A 14,686-nucleotide genomic window follows, 5' to 3' on the forward strand; every position below is an offset into this window, starting at 1 on the left:
TTTTTTTTTTTACAAAAGTCTTGGCCATGGAAAAATACCCAATTGATTTCCCATATACCCAGTGTAAGAGCGGTATATTTTTAATGCTACGTTCCTGATTCACATTCATGGGAGAATGACCAGTGGTTGAGGATTTCTTCACATACGTAGGTCAGGTGGATAATAACATAAGGGCCTTACACAGACCAATGCAGTTTGTAACATAGGTAGTTTCTTTGTCTTTTCTACCCCTCAGACAGGTGGGGGTGATGGGGGTACAGGAAGTGTCTCCAAATAGGCCAGGGCACTCTGCAGAGAGGTCAGGCAATAACCCTCCTCTCCAATCAGATATCTGGGGAAAAGAAAAAGAACTGGTTTAAATTGTTTTACATGTTACTTGACTGTTACTTAAATAGTGCTGGTAGAGACAATGTCATCACTCACAATCTAATTTCCTTGTCTATAACATACCATCATAAAACTACTGTTAGGGTGTGTTCACACATACAGGATCCACAGCATCTAAATCACTGATCTAAATAACTGAAAACATCATAAAATCTGTGCTATCAAATCTGCTGTGGAACTGCGGTGGATCCTGTACGTGGGAAAACACCCTCAAAGGGATAGTACAGGATTAGAAAAATATGTCTAATTTCTTACAGAAACACCTTAGTTCTATTGAAGTGGATATAGCCGAGTTGTAATACCACACACAACCTGAGGACAGGTGTGGTGCTGTTTTTGGATGAAAGCAGCTGTGTTCTTTATATTCTGGATGACCCTTTTTACATGGCAATACAGCAAGGCCCCATGGACTTCAGATTTGTGAACACTAGAAAAAATATGATGTCTACAGCCACTTCATCAAGACTACTTTTATTTATAACTGAAGTTGATCCAGAGATCAGATGTTTGATGCGTTTTTAGCTCCTCCAGGAGTAAATGAAGGTGGTTCTAAACTTCCCTAACAACAAATACATTTATGACTTTGTAAGAGTATGTGCACATGGTGTACCCCTCCCAAGGGGACAAAATGCACTGTAGAAATTTAGAGGATTGTCTCAGATTTCTTAGGCATATTTTACCATTAAGGGTGCGTTCACACCTACAGGATCTGCAGCAGATCCGCAGCAGATTTGATGGTGCAATCAGCTGCGGATTTGATGAAAATCAGCTGCGGATCCTGTAGGTGTGAACACACCCTTAAACACCATTTTGGATGCTAATTAGCTCCACTTCAATTCTGGTGTATTTGAAATGTTCACCAAAAACTGTGGCGCTGGATTTCACAGATTCAGCGGCAGCACCTATGTCCCTTGAAAACAGTGAAAACAAGAAAGTATCTGTAGCTAAACCTGGATAACCGCTTTACCATCTGAATGTTCTAATGTTCTAAGGGTTTCTAATTATTTATGTCTAGCTGTACTACACAAATATCATTAAGTTAAAACAGAGATGTATACATAGAAACACAAAACACTGTGTATAGTCGAGAAGAGGTAAAGAACAGCACAAGGAGGAGGAGGAGGGAGCTGTAATAAAGTGTAAAAATAGACTGTGTGGAAGACAAGCAGAAAAATGGAGACCAGACACGGAGATGGGTTGGGAAATGTTATGCGGTGAAGTAAAGTGACCGAGAGGAATCGGCAGAGACATGAGTCTGCAGAACTAGCTCAGGGAAACAAGGGACAGACAATAAAGCTGTCACAACTCCAGACATGTCACCCAGCTGACTAAAAGTGAATGACATTACAGGGACAGAGCGCTTCTCTGCTGATGTTAATTAATGCTAGTGGAGACTCAGTAATACTTACAGAAACTGTCATGTCATGGTAGAAGCTGCAGAGGCAGCCAGTAATAGTGGGAACTCACCCCTCGTGTATAAACTCCTCCAGCGCTGCACACTCTGACAGCAAATGAGACATGTGGCTTTTCAGCACTACAAATGCCAGGATGGGCAGTAGGTCATCTGCTCCACTGGGAGAAAAAAGTCAAAGGTGAAAACTTAGTTAACAGCTGAGACCATTACTAAACACACTGGCCCAGATTTATCTGTCATTATTCAACTCTATACTACACTTTTATATACAAAGAAATCTCTCAAAAATGCTGCAGCCTTCCATTGGATGTATACATGTATACAAATTCTCCTGACATTTCCCTTCAGATGAAAGGCTCAAACATTATTTGAACAGAGGCTATCATCTGTATCACACAATGACTACAACTCTTCTGTATGGGACCACTTATATGACACTGCACCCACCATATGGCGAGGGTGACAGTACATAGGTCTAAATCCGGATCACCAAAACTGTGGCAAGTGATTCATAATTTAAAAACTACATGTAGAAAACAAAAGTCCAACTACTTCTTCACACAACTTGCCTACAAAAAACCCTCTAAATTTATTGTCTTGGGGTATCCCACTGATACTGTTTTCTATCTAAAAAAAAAACAACTATACTTACCCCCCTTGCACGACCACTGCTGCCAGTATCTCAGTGTTGGTCCCCTACTTTCTTGTATCTGAGTTGCACAAGGACCATCCCGCTCAGCCAATCACTGGCAGAGGTTGGACACTGCTGCAGCTACTGAATGGCTGAGCAGGAAGGTTCTTTTTGCAACAGACACAAGGAAGTGTAACAAAACGGAGCCGACATAGATAGAGCAGCAGCAATGAGGATATGTTAGGGGAAATTATATGTTTCTTTTTACTTAAATGGGTAAAAAATTGTTTTCAACAAACTGGTGTAACAGGTGTTTTTAATAAACTGGTCTTACAACTGTGCTTATGTTGTATATTTCAATAAGGCAGAGTTTGAACATTTTTTTCTTTCAATAAACTGGTGTCATAAAGTTATACAGATCTGTGTGCCCCTTCTAGTTTGACATGGTGCTCTCTGCTGCCACCTATGTCCGGAAGTAGGAAAGGTTTTCTATTGGGATTTGCTACTGCTATGGACAGTTCCTGACATGGGTGGCAGCAGAAAGCACTGTGTCAGACTAAAGTGAATACAACACTTCCTGTGGGACATACAGCAGCTGATAAGTACTGAAAGTAATCAGTATATCTTTGTGGCACAAGTTAATTAATTTTTTTTTCTTTACAGTACCCCTTTAACTGTACTCAGGGAACAGTTAAAGGGATACTGTAAAGAAAAAAATTGAATCAAGTTTTAAATATTTAAATATTTTGCCTTTTTACCCCCAAAAAATGTGCATACTATTTCAGCTACAACAGGGCTCACTTCGACAATTTGCAATTCACTGCTGTTGTTAGGTTCTAGTAACAAAGACACAAAGACAGACCACAGGAAGTGGGGATGGGGTTTAGCTAGTGCTATGTGAAAGAGGGAAAGAGTCTGTGCTGTTTGAATGCTTCCCTAGCCTCTCTGCCTCCTTCAGAGTGTCCATATTAGGCCTAAAAGGTAAAATCAAGACTTTTTTTTTAATCCAAAAAGTTCTTGACAGCTGTCCCTCATGTAGCTTGTTACTATCAGCAGCACATCCCTACTCAGACTGCTTTTGTGATGAAACTCCTTCCTTCCTGTAATGCCCTCTCCCCCCTCTCTTTAATATTTCATTATCCTCAACAGCAGTTCCCAGATTAGACATGAGCTGCTTATATGGTACTCTCTTTCTTTCTGTCGTCCTGTTGCTGTATTTCGTTCTGCTCACACATCGCCTTGCACTGCCACTGCTTTAATAACACCCTCCTCCCATGCCATCTTGAGTACTGTAAATCATCTCTCAATACAGTGCCAGACTATTAAATCCAGTGCACTTTCTCCAGCACTATAGCATAGGTGATGCCTTATGTTTGTCAATATAAGTAATGGAAAGGAAGCCCAGATATAAGTACTGCTGGCAAACAGCCTAGCTGTTGTCACCACTCTGCAGTGTTACTGTGCCAAAACAATGCAGCCTCTTTTTTATTGTTTTGAAAGTATAGGAACACTTTTTGCTTTAGAGAAAGTTGAGTAATACCCAATACAGCCCACTTTATTATTGCTGCAGGGGTTGTTCGCTAGGATTTACTTAGATCATTCAGAAAGTATTGAGGTACAACCTAAAGAAGGGTTTTTGGGACAAAATAACTACAGTATACTACACAATTGTGCAATCTCATTAAAAAATATTATAGTCCAACTAAATTGGCTGATAACAGGGAACTACAGATTACATGAATATGTAATGCAGCTGCGGCGGCAACGATCATTCGGTCGGTACTGCAGTACCGGCCCAGATGATCTTTTCAGAGACCGGCCGGTCCGTGACCCGGCTGGATCACGGAACGGCCCGTCTCTTACTGTGTGTGTACATAGCCTAATGTTGTGACAATTAAAGTAATTTTCCAGTCTATAAATCCCTTTAGTTATAGGCCTAGACTGCAGCAATCTGGTTACCTATACGAAGGTTGCAGAAACAGGCCAGTATATGGAGGGTACAAGGAGAGCAAGAAGAGAGTGAGTATGATTTTTTTTTTTTTTTTTTTTGGGGGGGGGGGATAACAGTGATCCTGGTGGTCTGCAGTAAATGTTAAGATTTCTTTTGTGTCTGTTTGGGGTCAAGACATTTCTGCCTAGCTGGAGCAGAATTATGACCACATGCAGGGAAGGTGCAGGATTAAGGGGGTGTCTTATAGCTGAGATCAACAGAGGCTATAAGAGGAACTTGGTCTTTCTGCATCTTGTCTCAAAAAACATTAAAGGTGTCCTGTGTGTCTGGGGTCACCACTCCACAGCTATCCCCTGCTGTCTAGGGTCACTGAGGGGCCACTCTTAATGCTGATGTGTCTGGAAGTTTGAGTGTTCTAGGCTCATTATGTCCTGACAGTTGCACCCGAAACATGCCCTGAGCAACACAGACTGCCGCCTGCACTTAACCCTTCCCACAGAGCAGACATCTTCTCCCTAGTTTGGTGTCTGCTCATGTTCTGCCCCCTTTCTCTGGCAGCCCAGCACTATGGAGCCCACATACACATGTTGTACAGTGTGCCCACTATTTGGCCAGCTTAAAGGGGCCATCCCATCTTTTACTTAAAGAGATATTTCCATCTAAACTAATCAAGTTAAACTTATAGGACTTGTCAAGTTAAATATTTTCCAGAGAATGTCATTCAGATATGATCAAGAAATGGATCCTGACCACCACCTACTCCGACACGCGTTTCGGTGTCCACCTTTCTCAAGAAGAATAACAATATGACCAGATGCTCCTTGAGAAAGCTGGATGCCAAAATGTGTGGCGGAGTACGTGGTGGTCAGGATCCATTGTGGGTAAACATGTTTGTCTGGGTGACAGTATAATGCTTACAGCACTGTGTTCCATCAAAAACCTATAGTTTACATTGTTTGCACTGAGCACTTTATGCAGTTAGGTTTGGTTGGTTGGTAACATGCTATACTGCCCTATGTTGTAGCGGTCATCTAGTATTATTATGACTTTGTTTACATGTACTGTTTACATATGGGCTGCTTGTAATATTATCCAGACATCTCTCTTTTATTGGTGTTGACTCTTCTGTTGTTTTTATTTATGTTTTTAATCTATATAATAAAGATTACATTTTTTATTGGATTTTGTAGTAGTTTGGCTTTTCTTTTGTAAATAGGTATTGATACTTCACTTCACCCAGCTGCAGTATTGATAAATAAATACTAAGTTGGCAATGCAGGTGTTGCCCTCCTGGTGACTGTAGTTTTTGGTACTATTATACTTGTATGGAAGTCCAATTTTGTGAGATAGATGCTCATATAATGGAAATCTGATGTATGCATAGAAAGTCAGTAGTTCCCTTCAGTGATCGATGTTCCTTGTGTGTGCTTTCATTGACACCTAAGTTAATTGATGTTTAGATCTCTGTATTCAGTGAACAAGTCAGCTTAACTGGCCATAAATTATTTATTAACCCCTGCTTCTTCTTTTTCCATCCCAACTTCAGCAATTCCTGTGCAGTCAGTGAACTTTATTTTACTCCTGACTGCTTCTCACCATTATATTGTCGATTCCCAATAAACCTCTCATATTCTATGATCTCTGTCTGACCCGTTTCCTGCTCCCTTTTAATAATGCCTTTCCATGTTCTCTCCCCACCACTATGTTGCTGACTTGTTCCTATCTGTAGCACTGCCCCCCCCCATAGTCTTCTGTTTCTTTATGGTAATTAGAGCAGACAGTCGCTGTGCTTGGGAGCTGCTGCTCCGCAGAGTGACGCAGCCTCCTGTACTCTGCAGGACAAGCCATGTTGTGCCTGAGACTGTCACATCTCATCCATCAGTATTGATCCCTGAGGGGCCTCCTATCTGTGCCCAATAAACTTCATGTACTCTGCAACCTGTGCACATGAGGAGAGAGGAAGAGCGAACACAGCAGAGCGAGACACACATACAGATGGACAAAGACAAAAAAAATATCAGACATACGCTAGAGAACCCCACAGCCGCTTTGTCTCAGACTGTGTGCTATACATTACCCTCAACTCAACCTTTATTCCTTTTTATTGAAATATAAGACACTCACATAGCTGCGGTCCCAGGAGTGGGGCAATATTCTTCTGTGCACTCGCAAATGACACGCAGGGTCCTCACTAATAAATGCCAAACAACATAATTTTATGTAACACATTCATATAACAGCATATATTATACAATTATCTAAGCACCATATCCACTGCTACATAAATTAACTGTTGGAGTATGATATGTGTTGTGCCCTGGTTCAGGTACACGAAAGGTTCATCATCATCAATTATTTATATTATACTCCATGATTAAAAGTTTGGCAGCTTTCTGCTGTGTTTTAGTTTTCATTATTTTTATGATCTTTTATTGCGGTCAGTAAAATCTTGTTCATATCTAGAGTCAGATTATGTTCACCTGATACATCTGTAAGTTTGTCACAAGACAGAGACCTTAAAAACTGCAATAAGCTCTACTCCTGTGATAATTGGGCAAGATCATGATGGATTTTCAACTGCTGGATGTAAACACTGAATACTCTAATTTGCTGCCAGCAAGCAGAGATCTTGAACCGAATTAAACATGAGCTTGGCTGTGACAGATGCACGCACAGAGGAAAAATTCCATTCCTCCAGTCAGTAATAGTCTGGGAGTGCTAATGCATTGTGTCACGCAAACTGTTATGTAACAGGTCTGCAAAAAAAAAATCCTGGGAACACTGAAAAAGTGATTTTTTTTTTGTCTTCATATAATGGATTTGATCATGTTGAAGGCTGAGCTATTTCACATTTCACATAATAGTGATGTCATTAGATTCTGTGTGGAGGTGACAAGTCATCAAATGGTTACTAATGTTTCTTACCAATACACTCTAGTTTTCTTTGCGGAGTGCGTTGATGCGGTAGATGTTCTAGATCTTCCACAGCAGCTTTATATGGTTCTTTTATATCTTCAGGGTAGAGTTTTACAGGGACTCCCACCACAGATGGCATAGCTGTACTGTACAAATCCATGACCTGGAGAAGAGATTGTTCACGGGCAAACAATACCTGTCTGAGGGAAAAGAACACATGTAAAGGCATCCATATATATCACCTATTAGTAAAGAGACTGGTGGGTTTAGAAAACTATTTTATAGGGAATACTAATGGTCTTTTTACACAGAGAGATAATCCGCCCAATCAATCGTTTAACGATTTTAAAGAAACAATTAGGTTTTTATAACAATCGGAGTTTAGACAAAGAGATAAATCGTTACACACAGGGTAAATCGGGTAAATCTCACATACAGATTAAATCGGTAAAAGACTGTTTAGACGAAGCGATCTGCAAATTTTCAGCGAACAATCAACATCGATTTGAAAAAACAAGATGAACGATTTCTCTCTCGTCGCTTGATCGTTTTCTGTGTTTACACGAGCCGATTATTTCTCAAAAGCGATCATTATCGTTCGTTCGTTCGTAGCGATCATTCAGGATGCCCATTAACTACAGTAGCTAGGCTGGAGGGTGGATATAAAAAGCACCATGCCTCTGAAGGTCCAACAACATCTGCCGAACACATTGCATAAGCACCATGTAATGCATCATTTTCCCCATGTTAGCACTACAGTTGAACACTTGCAGCAAGGATGTAGATTATAGCTAATAATTGTGGCCACCCTTTTTGGGAGAAGTTCTAACAAAAGAAATAACAAATTTCACACTACATTTTAAATCTAGAATATGTTACATTCCCGGACAGTGCAGTCAGTATGTCTGGATAGCAGGTACATTGTTTGTATCAATATGTAATAACCTAACAGTACACAAGAACAAATTGTATAGGTTTGGTTAGAAATTGCCCAATGATCTGTTCCTAGAAGGCTGAATAAAGGGCTTTTACATGGGTCGATTTTCAAACCATGTATAAGTGTCAGCAATCAACCACGGAGTGGGGAAAAATGCCAGCTCGTCGGCTAATCGCATTTTTTCTGGGGCTTCAAAATATATCACTATCGGCTTAAAATCATGCTATGGGATCCAACAAAGGCAGCACTAGGGCAAAGAGAAGAACTGCTTTGGTCTGGACCAGAGTTGGCGCTAGATTTAAAAAAAAAAAAAGAAAAAAAAAAAAAAGATCACCCCAAATATAAAAATCATTATGTCAGCAGACCAGAAAGTGCTAGCTGTATTTGTAGCATTCCTATGTAGTTTCTCCCATGCTCGCCTATGTTATAAAGCAGATGGGACCGTTACCTGTATAGAGCAAGCAGCGCTGGCCACAGGGGTGGGAAGAAGCTTTCTTCTAAACACTCCAGGCAAGCTTCCTTCACTTGTGGGCTTGTAGGGAGATTCAGAGAGAACATGGTGGATGATAGCAGCCGATCTGTAGAAATATACAAACAAAATAACTTAGACATGGTGCAGGGATTAGACCACTGTACATCTTTCATTGGGAGGCAATTTATGCATTCGCTATGGGTTCAGACAGAACCCAGAAGAGAATACCAGAACTTAAAAGAAACACCAGATATTGGAGCATGTGGTTCATGCTGCTGGGGGACAGGGGTCCCCAAGATTAGATGTTACTTGCTAGAGAGCCTAAATCCAATAATAGGCTATTACACAACTTCTACTGAACTAAACAAGGAACATATTATAATCTTGCTCCAGACATGAGATCATTTTAATTTTTCATACTTGCTTGCATTTTACTTGACCGTAAACTCCACTCATGTATACATAACCCTTGTTTGTGTAATGTCTCCTCCATACTTTATTCGTTTTTGTGGACTACTTCCTACACAAACAGCTTTAATTTGATCACTTTCAGCCCATAAAGACATATCTATAAGTCTACGGCATCCTGTGCTGCCCCCATGTGTGTAAGTATGGAACAACTCGAAAAATGTCCTTAGATTTAAAATTAGTCACATTTTAAGTTGCCTACAAAAAACATGGCACCAACATAAAGCATGGTACCTAAATAATAGTACCATACAATGCACCCATGGTAGTGGGCATTGTGCAGCTGATCTGATCAGGAAATATGCTGACTGTGCAGCATTGGTGGGTAATGGATGGCAAGTGTTAAGTCAATAGAACCTTTGTACTATTTCACAGACATCAAGGGGCTGGTGGCACCATCAGCTACAGTACCACCATCAAATTGAGGACAAGAGTGGCACTGTTTCTAGAAGATAGTAGCCATGTTTTTCTAATCTTGGATAATCAATTCAGGAACATGTAGTAAGGCAGTGGCCTTAGAGCACAGAGGATTATATATATCGAGTAATCAAACAAAAATAGTGAGGACCCTGCTCACAAGAACTTACAATCCATGAGGGATAAAGGTCAAGGTGCGTACTTTGTATACCGGTCCAGCCATGTATTATTAATATAGGAGAGTACATATAAAGGTGGCTATAGCAGTCAATATCTTAGTACGCTCAGATATAAAGTACATTACGGTATGGGGATACTGCTGAATGATGGGGTGGTGAGTAAAAGGAAAGGACACAGAATAGACTTAACTGTGCAGGGTAAAGCATTTCAGAGAACTGGTGCAGCATGACAAAAAGTCTTGAAGACAAGAGGTTGAAATTATGAAACACGTTAAGGCCCTTTTACACGGGCCGATTATCGTCAAGGAACATTGCTTGCAGTGCTCTTTTGCCCAATAATCGGCCCGTGTTAAGTGTAAGCGATCAGCCGAGGAGTGGGAAAACATCCGCTCGTTTGTTGATCACATCTTTTTTGCAGCTTCAAAATTTATCGCTATTGGCCGCAAAGCAAAACATTTAAGTGGCTGGGAGAATGAGGCAGTAATCATTCGCGTAGCCCAACCTCGCGCTTAATTGTGCCTTCTGAAGGCACTGCAAATGAGCGCCGATCAGGCTTTTGTCCTTGCAGAGCCCTATATCGGAACGTGGGAAAGGACCCTTACTTAGATCGTTGCAGAATAAAAAGTCTGGGTAGGGAGGGAAGGCAGAGACCAGGGAATGCAGCACTATGGAGAGATCACAAAAAGGCTACACTCGAAAAACCTTTTTCTATAAAGGTCAGTACGTATCTACAAATACATTTATTGTCCATTTCACATTACATTGCACTTAAAATATGCAGTTTTGTCCATGGAAACCTGGTCATATACATTACTGTACAGTACATTAATGTCCGTTAAAATGTTTTTTTTCTTTTTTTTTTCAGAAAAATATGCACATGCTTTGATGCAAAATAAAAACAAAACTGTTTCTGTTTATCTCCCTCTCTCTCTACAGCCTCCATTATCCAGGTGCAGATCAGTCAATCACTGGCTGACAGCCATAGGCCATGTATATACAGTGAAAAGATGACTACTTTATTCCTATATACAGTGTTAGACTAACCACATGCCTCCTTAATAGTGGCAGAGGTTCCAAATTTATCCTATATAGAGTAACTTAATGAGCCTACTATATAAATTCTCCCCCATTCCTCCATGCAGACTCACCTCCCCTTAGGGCCCTATTCCACCGGACGATTATCGTTTGAATAATCGTTAACGATTAACGATCTAAAACGACCGCTATTGCGAAAGACCTGAAAACGTTCACTCATTTCCATGGAACGATAATCGTTACTTATGATCGTAATTGCGATTGTTTTTTCTTCGCTATTTATTCGCTAATGCGTTCGTATCTAGTGCGAACGACCAAACGATGTCTTATTCAATGCGAACGATTTGCAAACGTTTTGCAACGAGCAACGATAAAAATAGGTCCAGGTCTTATAAAGCGATCAACGATTTCTCGTTCGGTCGTTAATCGTTAACTGCATTTCAACCGAACGATTATCGTTTAGATTCGAACGATTTAACGATAATCTGAACGATAATCGTCCGGTGGAATAGGGCCCTTAGTCACTTCTGCACATTCATTAGCTGCCCGCTGACAGACTTACCAAGGTGACAACATTGTGTCAAACCATTGTAGCAACATAGAGTTTCACATTCCAGGAGCTGCACAGGGACGGACATGATGATGCTGTGGTGGCATCTGAAACCGATGAGCTTAAAAGATGTCCTCCCCTGATGAAGCCCCTCTCCTAAAATCTATGGTGGCTATTAAGGTAGAGATTTGGTTGAAGTTGAAGAACCTGGAGTGCATGCCCAAGTTTCCTCCTTCCAATCCATCCCAGACAACAAGGCTGATTCAGAACAACAATTCCCTTTGGCTGTTCCCAAGTTAAAAAAAAAAAAAAAAAGAGCATATTTTGGAGATGTTTTACAGTGCGGATGGCATCAGTGTAGAATGACTGAATATAGGGAATGAAAACACAGATTAGCATCTAATATGTACATTCTAGGAGTAGCACTATCTGAGATGTAAATATCAGGTTCGGGTAAGTTAGTAGGAGTTCCTTTTTTCTTTTTTTTTAAGGTTCAGTTTCAGATACAGAGAGGACATTATGTTGGGCACATTGCTTTTAATGTATTAACCCTAAATAACTTACCTCTGGCATTGTGGATCTCTTTCACCACAATGTTTAAATGTTGTGCCATGGTCAGTCTTTGCAATGCAGCTGGCATGGCCAATAATGTAGGGGACAGTAAACTTTCCAAGTCCTCAAAAGAGTTCTCCATGTCCTTCTTGCTCAGTGCTTTATCAAGCTGGGTGCTGACAGAGTTTTCCCAGCTTTCAAGACCCTCTCCTATAGAGTGGCTGTGCTGGATGGAGGGACGGGGAGGTCCAGGGAGACAGTGTAAACTCTTTGAAGATTTCAGGGAAGTGTTAAAGGCTGATAGGAGGGCTGGGTCTGCTGGGAGGGAATGACGGAAAGGTTTGGAGATTGAGGTTTCCTGAGTGTTGTCTTTACTTATGACTGAATATATACGGTTGTATATCTGGCACTGGAGATGGATTAATAGTTTGGCAATTGGATGATCTGAAGTGCTGCAAAGACGAAAGGTAAACAGTTAGAAGAGATTTTTCTTATGCCTCTACATCAGTCTTCAACCTGTAGCTTTTCATTGACACCTTCAACTCAGCACATTGTGGTCATTAGAATACTGCCCCAGTTACATTAAAGGGGTACTCCGGATAAGAAAAACTTTGTTTTCTATTAAAAGTACATTAAAAGTTGTGTCTATACAATGTATTACCGTATCTGTACGGTTCTGCCACACTGGTAGCTGATAGAAATCCAGGAAGTGAAAAAAATGGCCTCTGTGCCAATTCACATTGTCTCCTGCTCCTTCTGCTATCCCCCCTCAGGAGACAAATCTTACATGCCTCTGTCTCACATCGTGTATGTTTGCTGATGGTGCAGACAGGGGGCAGGGCGTGATGTCACAGGAGGCCTGGCTGGATCCCCCAATCCCCTGAGTGATTCACCATCTCTGACCGGCCAGAAGCAGCTGCTGCACTAATTTTACTGATTGTAATGGGTGGGGGCTGTGATGATCACATGAGGGAAAGCATTGCGTTCTGAGAAATGCTAAACCAGGAAGAACAGAAACACAAAACAGAGCAATAACTCTGAAACAAATGGATTTTTGGAAGTTTCAAAACTGGGATAGCTAGGTAAGTAATGCGTTATGCTTCTGCAGAAGTCTCATTTTTTTTAACCTCTACCTGGAGTTCCCCTTTAATACAATTCCCGGCAAAGTATTAGGTTGAGAGTGACACGGTTTTGGTAAAAAGTGTGCTATCTTCATGCTGGAGGGGTTACTTATAGAGATGAGCAAACCTCGAGCATGCTCGAGTTCATCCGAACGTGAATGTTCGGCATTTGATTAGCGGTGGCTGCTGAAGTTGAATAAAGCCCTAAGGCTATGTGGAAAACATGGATATAGTCATTGGCTGTATCCATCTTTTCAACCTTAGACAACCTTAGAGCTTTATCCAACTTCAGCAGACCCCACTAATCAAAAGCCGAATGCTTGGGTTCGGATGAACTCAAGCATGCTCGAGGTTCGCTCATCTCTAGTCACTCATCAAAACAAATATATGTGCACATTTAGGGCCAGAAGGCCAATACAATTATGGCTTTGGTTTCTGCACCAAAAACTGGGCCATAGTACCAGACAAAAGTGCATTTATATGTTTGTCACTTTGCCTAAAGAAATGCTCAACTGATCAAAGTAGTCCCAGGGATCGGACCCTTACCGACCATACACTCATGGCCTTCAAATGAAATGTCCTTTAACCCCTAATAACCAGGCATACAGTGGGCCTAAAAGAGAACTCTCATTAGCAATGGGAAATCCAGTTCATTTCGGCAATTTGTTTACTATGAACTAGTTCATTCAAAAGAGTACTTAAAAAGATTATTTTGGTCAAGTTATCACATTTCATTAGTTCTAGCAATTTAATATACAAATGAGTGACCCAAAACCTCTGAACTTTGACATTTTTTTCTGCTTTTAAAATTTTACTGCAATTTTGTCCAAAAACACTGCGGCTATAAATCAGTTGGGAGTCAAAAGAGTAATGTGAGATGTCACATGGCACATGGCATTTTTAATTGTGCCACTTTTTTAGCTCAGTTTTTTAGAATAATTGCATGTATGGGCAATTATATTTTCTTGACGATCCTCTATAGGTTCCAAAATGCCAGAGAAAAAACATTGTTAAAAGATTGTAATAAAATACTTGGTGGAGTAAACAGAACTACAGTCTAGCCTCCATCATGGCTGCAGCTTACAGCTCTGTGTCCTGAGGAGGCTAAGAAGTGATGGATCATCATTAGAGATGAGCGAACCTCGAGCATGCTCGAGTCCATCCGAACCCGAACGTTCAGCATTTGATTAGCGGTGGCTGCTGAACTTGGATAAAGCCTTAAGGCTATGTGGAAAATATGGATATAGTCATTGGCTGTATCTATGTTTTCCAGACAACCTTAGAGCTTTATCCAAGTTCAGCAGCCCCAGCTAATCAAATGCAGAACGAATAAGGAGACATTAGTTCAATCATGCATGCATAATGACTGAGCTCAGCAGTGACTCCTATGGTAGTTACAGGTACTGACATTTTGAATTTATGAGGGAGCGGACATGTGAACTAATGAAATAAATGGCAGGAGAACAATTTGCATAAGACTGAGCCCAGCAGTGACACCTATGGTGGTTACAAATACTGACAAAGTGAATGGATGAGGGAACTGATCTGTGAACTGAGCTAAATAAGCTACTGAACTAAATGCCAGGAGAAGGAATCAGGACAGTCTAGTTCAATCACATGCATATGACTGAGCTCAGCAGTGACACCTGTGGTGGT

The 14,686-nt window shown here is 40.9% G+C and overlaps 1 protein-coding gene across 1 annotated transcript in view; it reads right to left on the bottom strand.

Annotated features, from left to right (window-relative positions):
- VPS9D1 (VPS9 domain containing 1) overlaps positions 1 to 14,686 on the bottom strand; it is a 35,310-nt gene continuing 20,624 nt past the window's right edge. The window contains exons 10-15 of the mRNA XM_069966068.1: positions 11,922 to 12,361; positions 8,685 to 8,814; positions 7,309 to 7,499; positions 6,508 to 6,574; positions 1,855 to 1,959; positions 1 to 331 (exon numbers count right to left, since the gene is read on the bottom strand). Coding sequence (XP_069822169.1) covers positions 232 to 331; positions 1,855 to 1,959; positions 6,508 to 6,574; positions 7,309 to 7,499; positions 8,685 to 8,814; positions 11,922 to 12,361 — 1,033 coding nt within the window. The 3' untranslated portion in view covers positions 1 to 231. The remainder of the gene's footprint in view (positions 332 to 1,854; positions 1,960 to 6,507; positions 6,575 to 7,308; positions 7,500 to 8,684; positions 8,815 to 11,921; positions 12,362 to 14,686) is intronic.

The sequence above is a fragment of the Dendropsophus ebraccatus genome, chromosome 4, assembly GCF_027789765.1.
Source record: "Dendropsophus ebraccatus isolate aDenEbr1 chromosome 4, aDenEbr1.pat, whole genome shotgun sequence".
Lineage (NCBI taxonomy): Eukaryota > Metazoa > Chordata > Amphibia > Anura > Hylidae > Dendropsophus > Dendropsophus ebraccatus.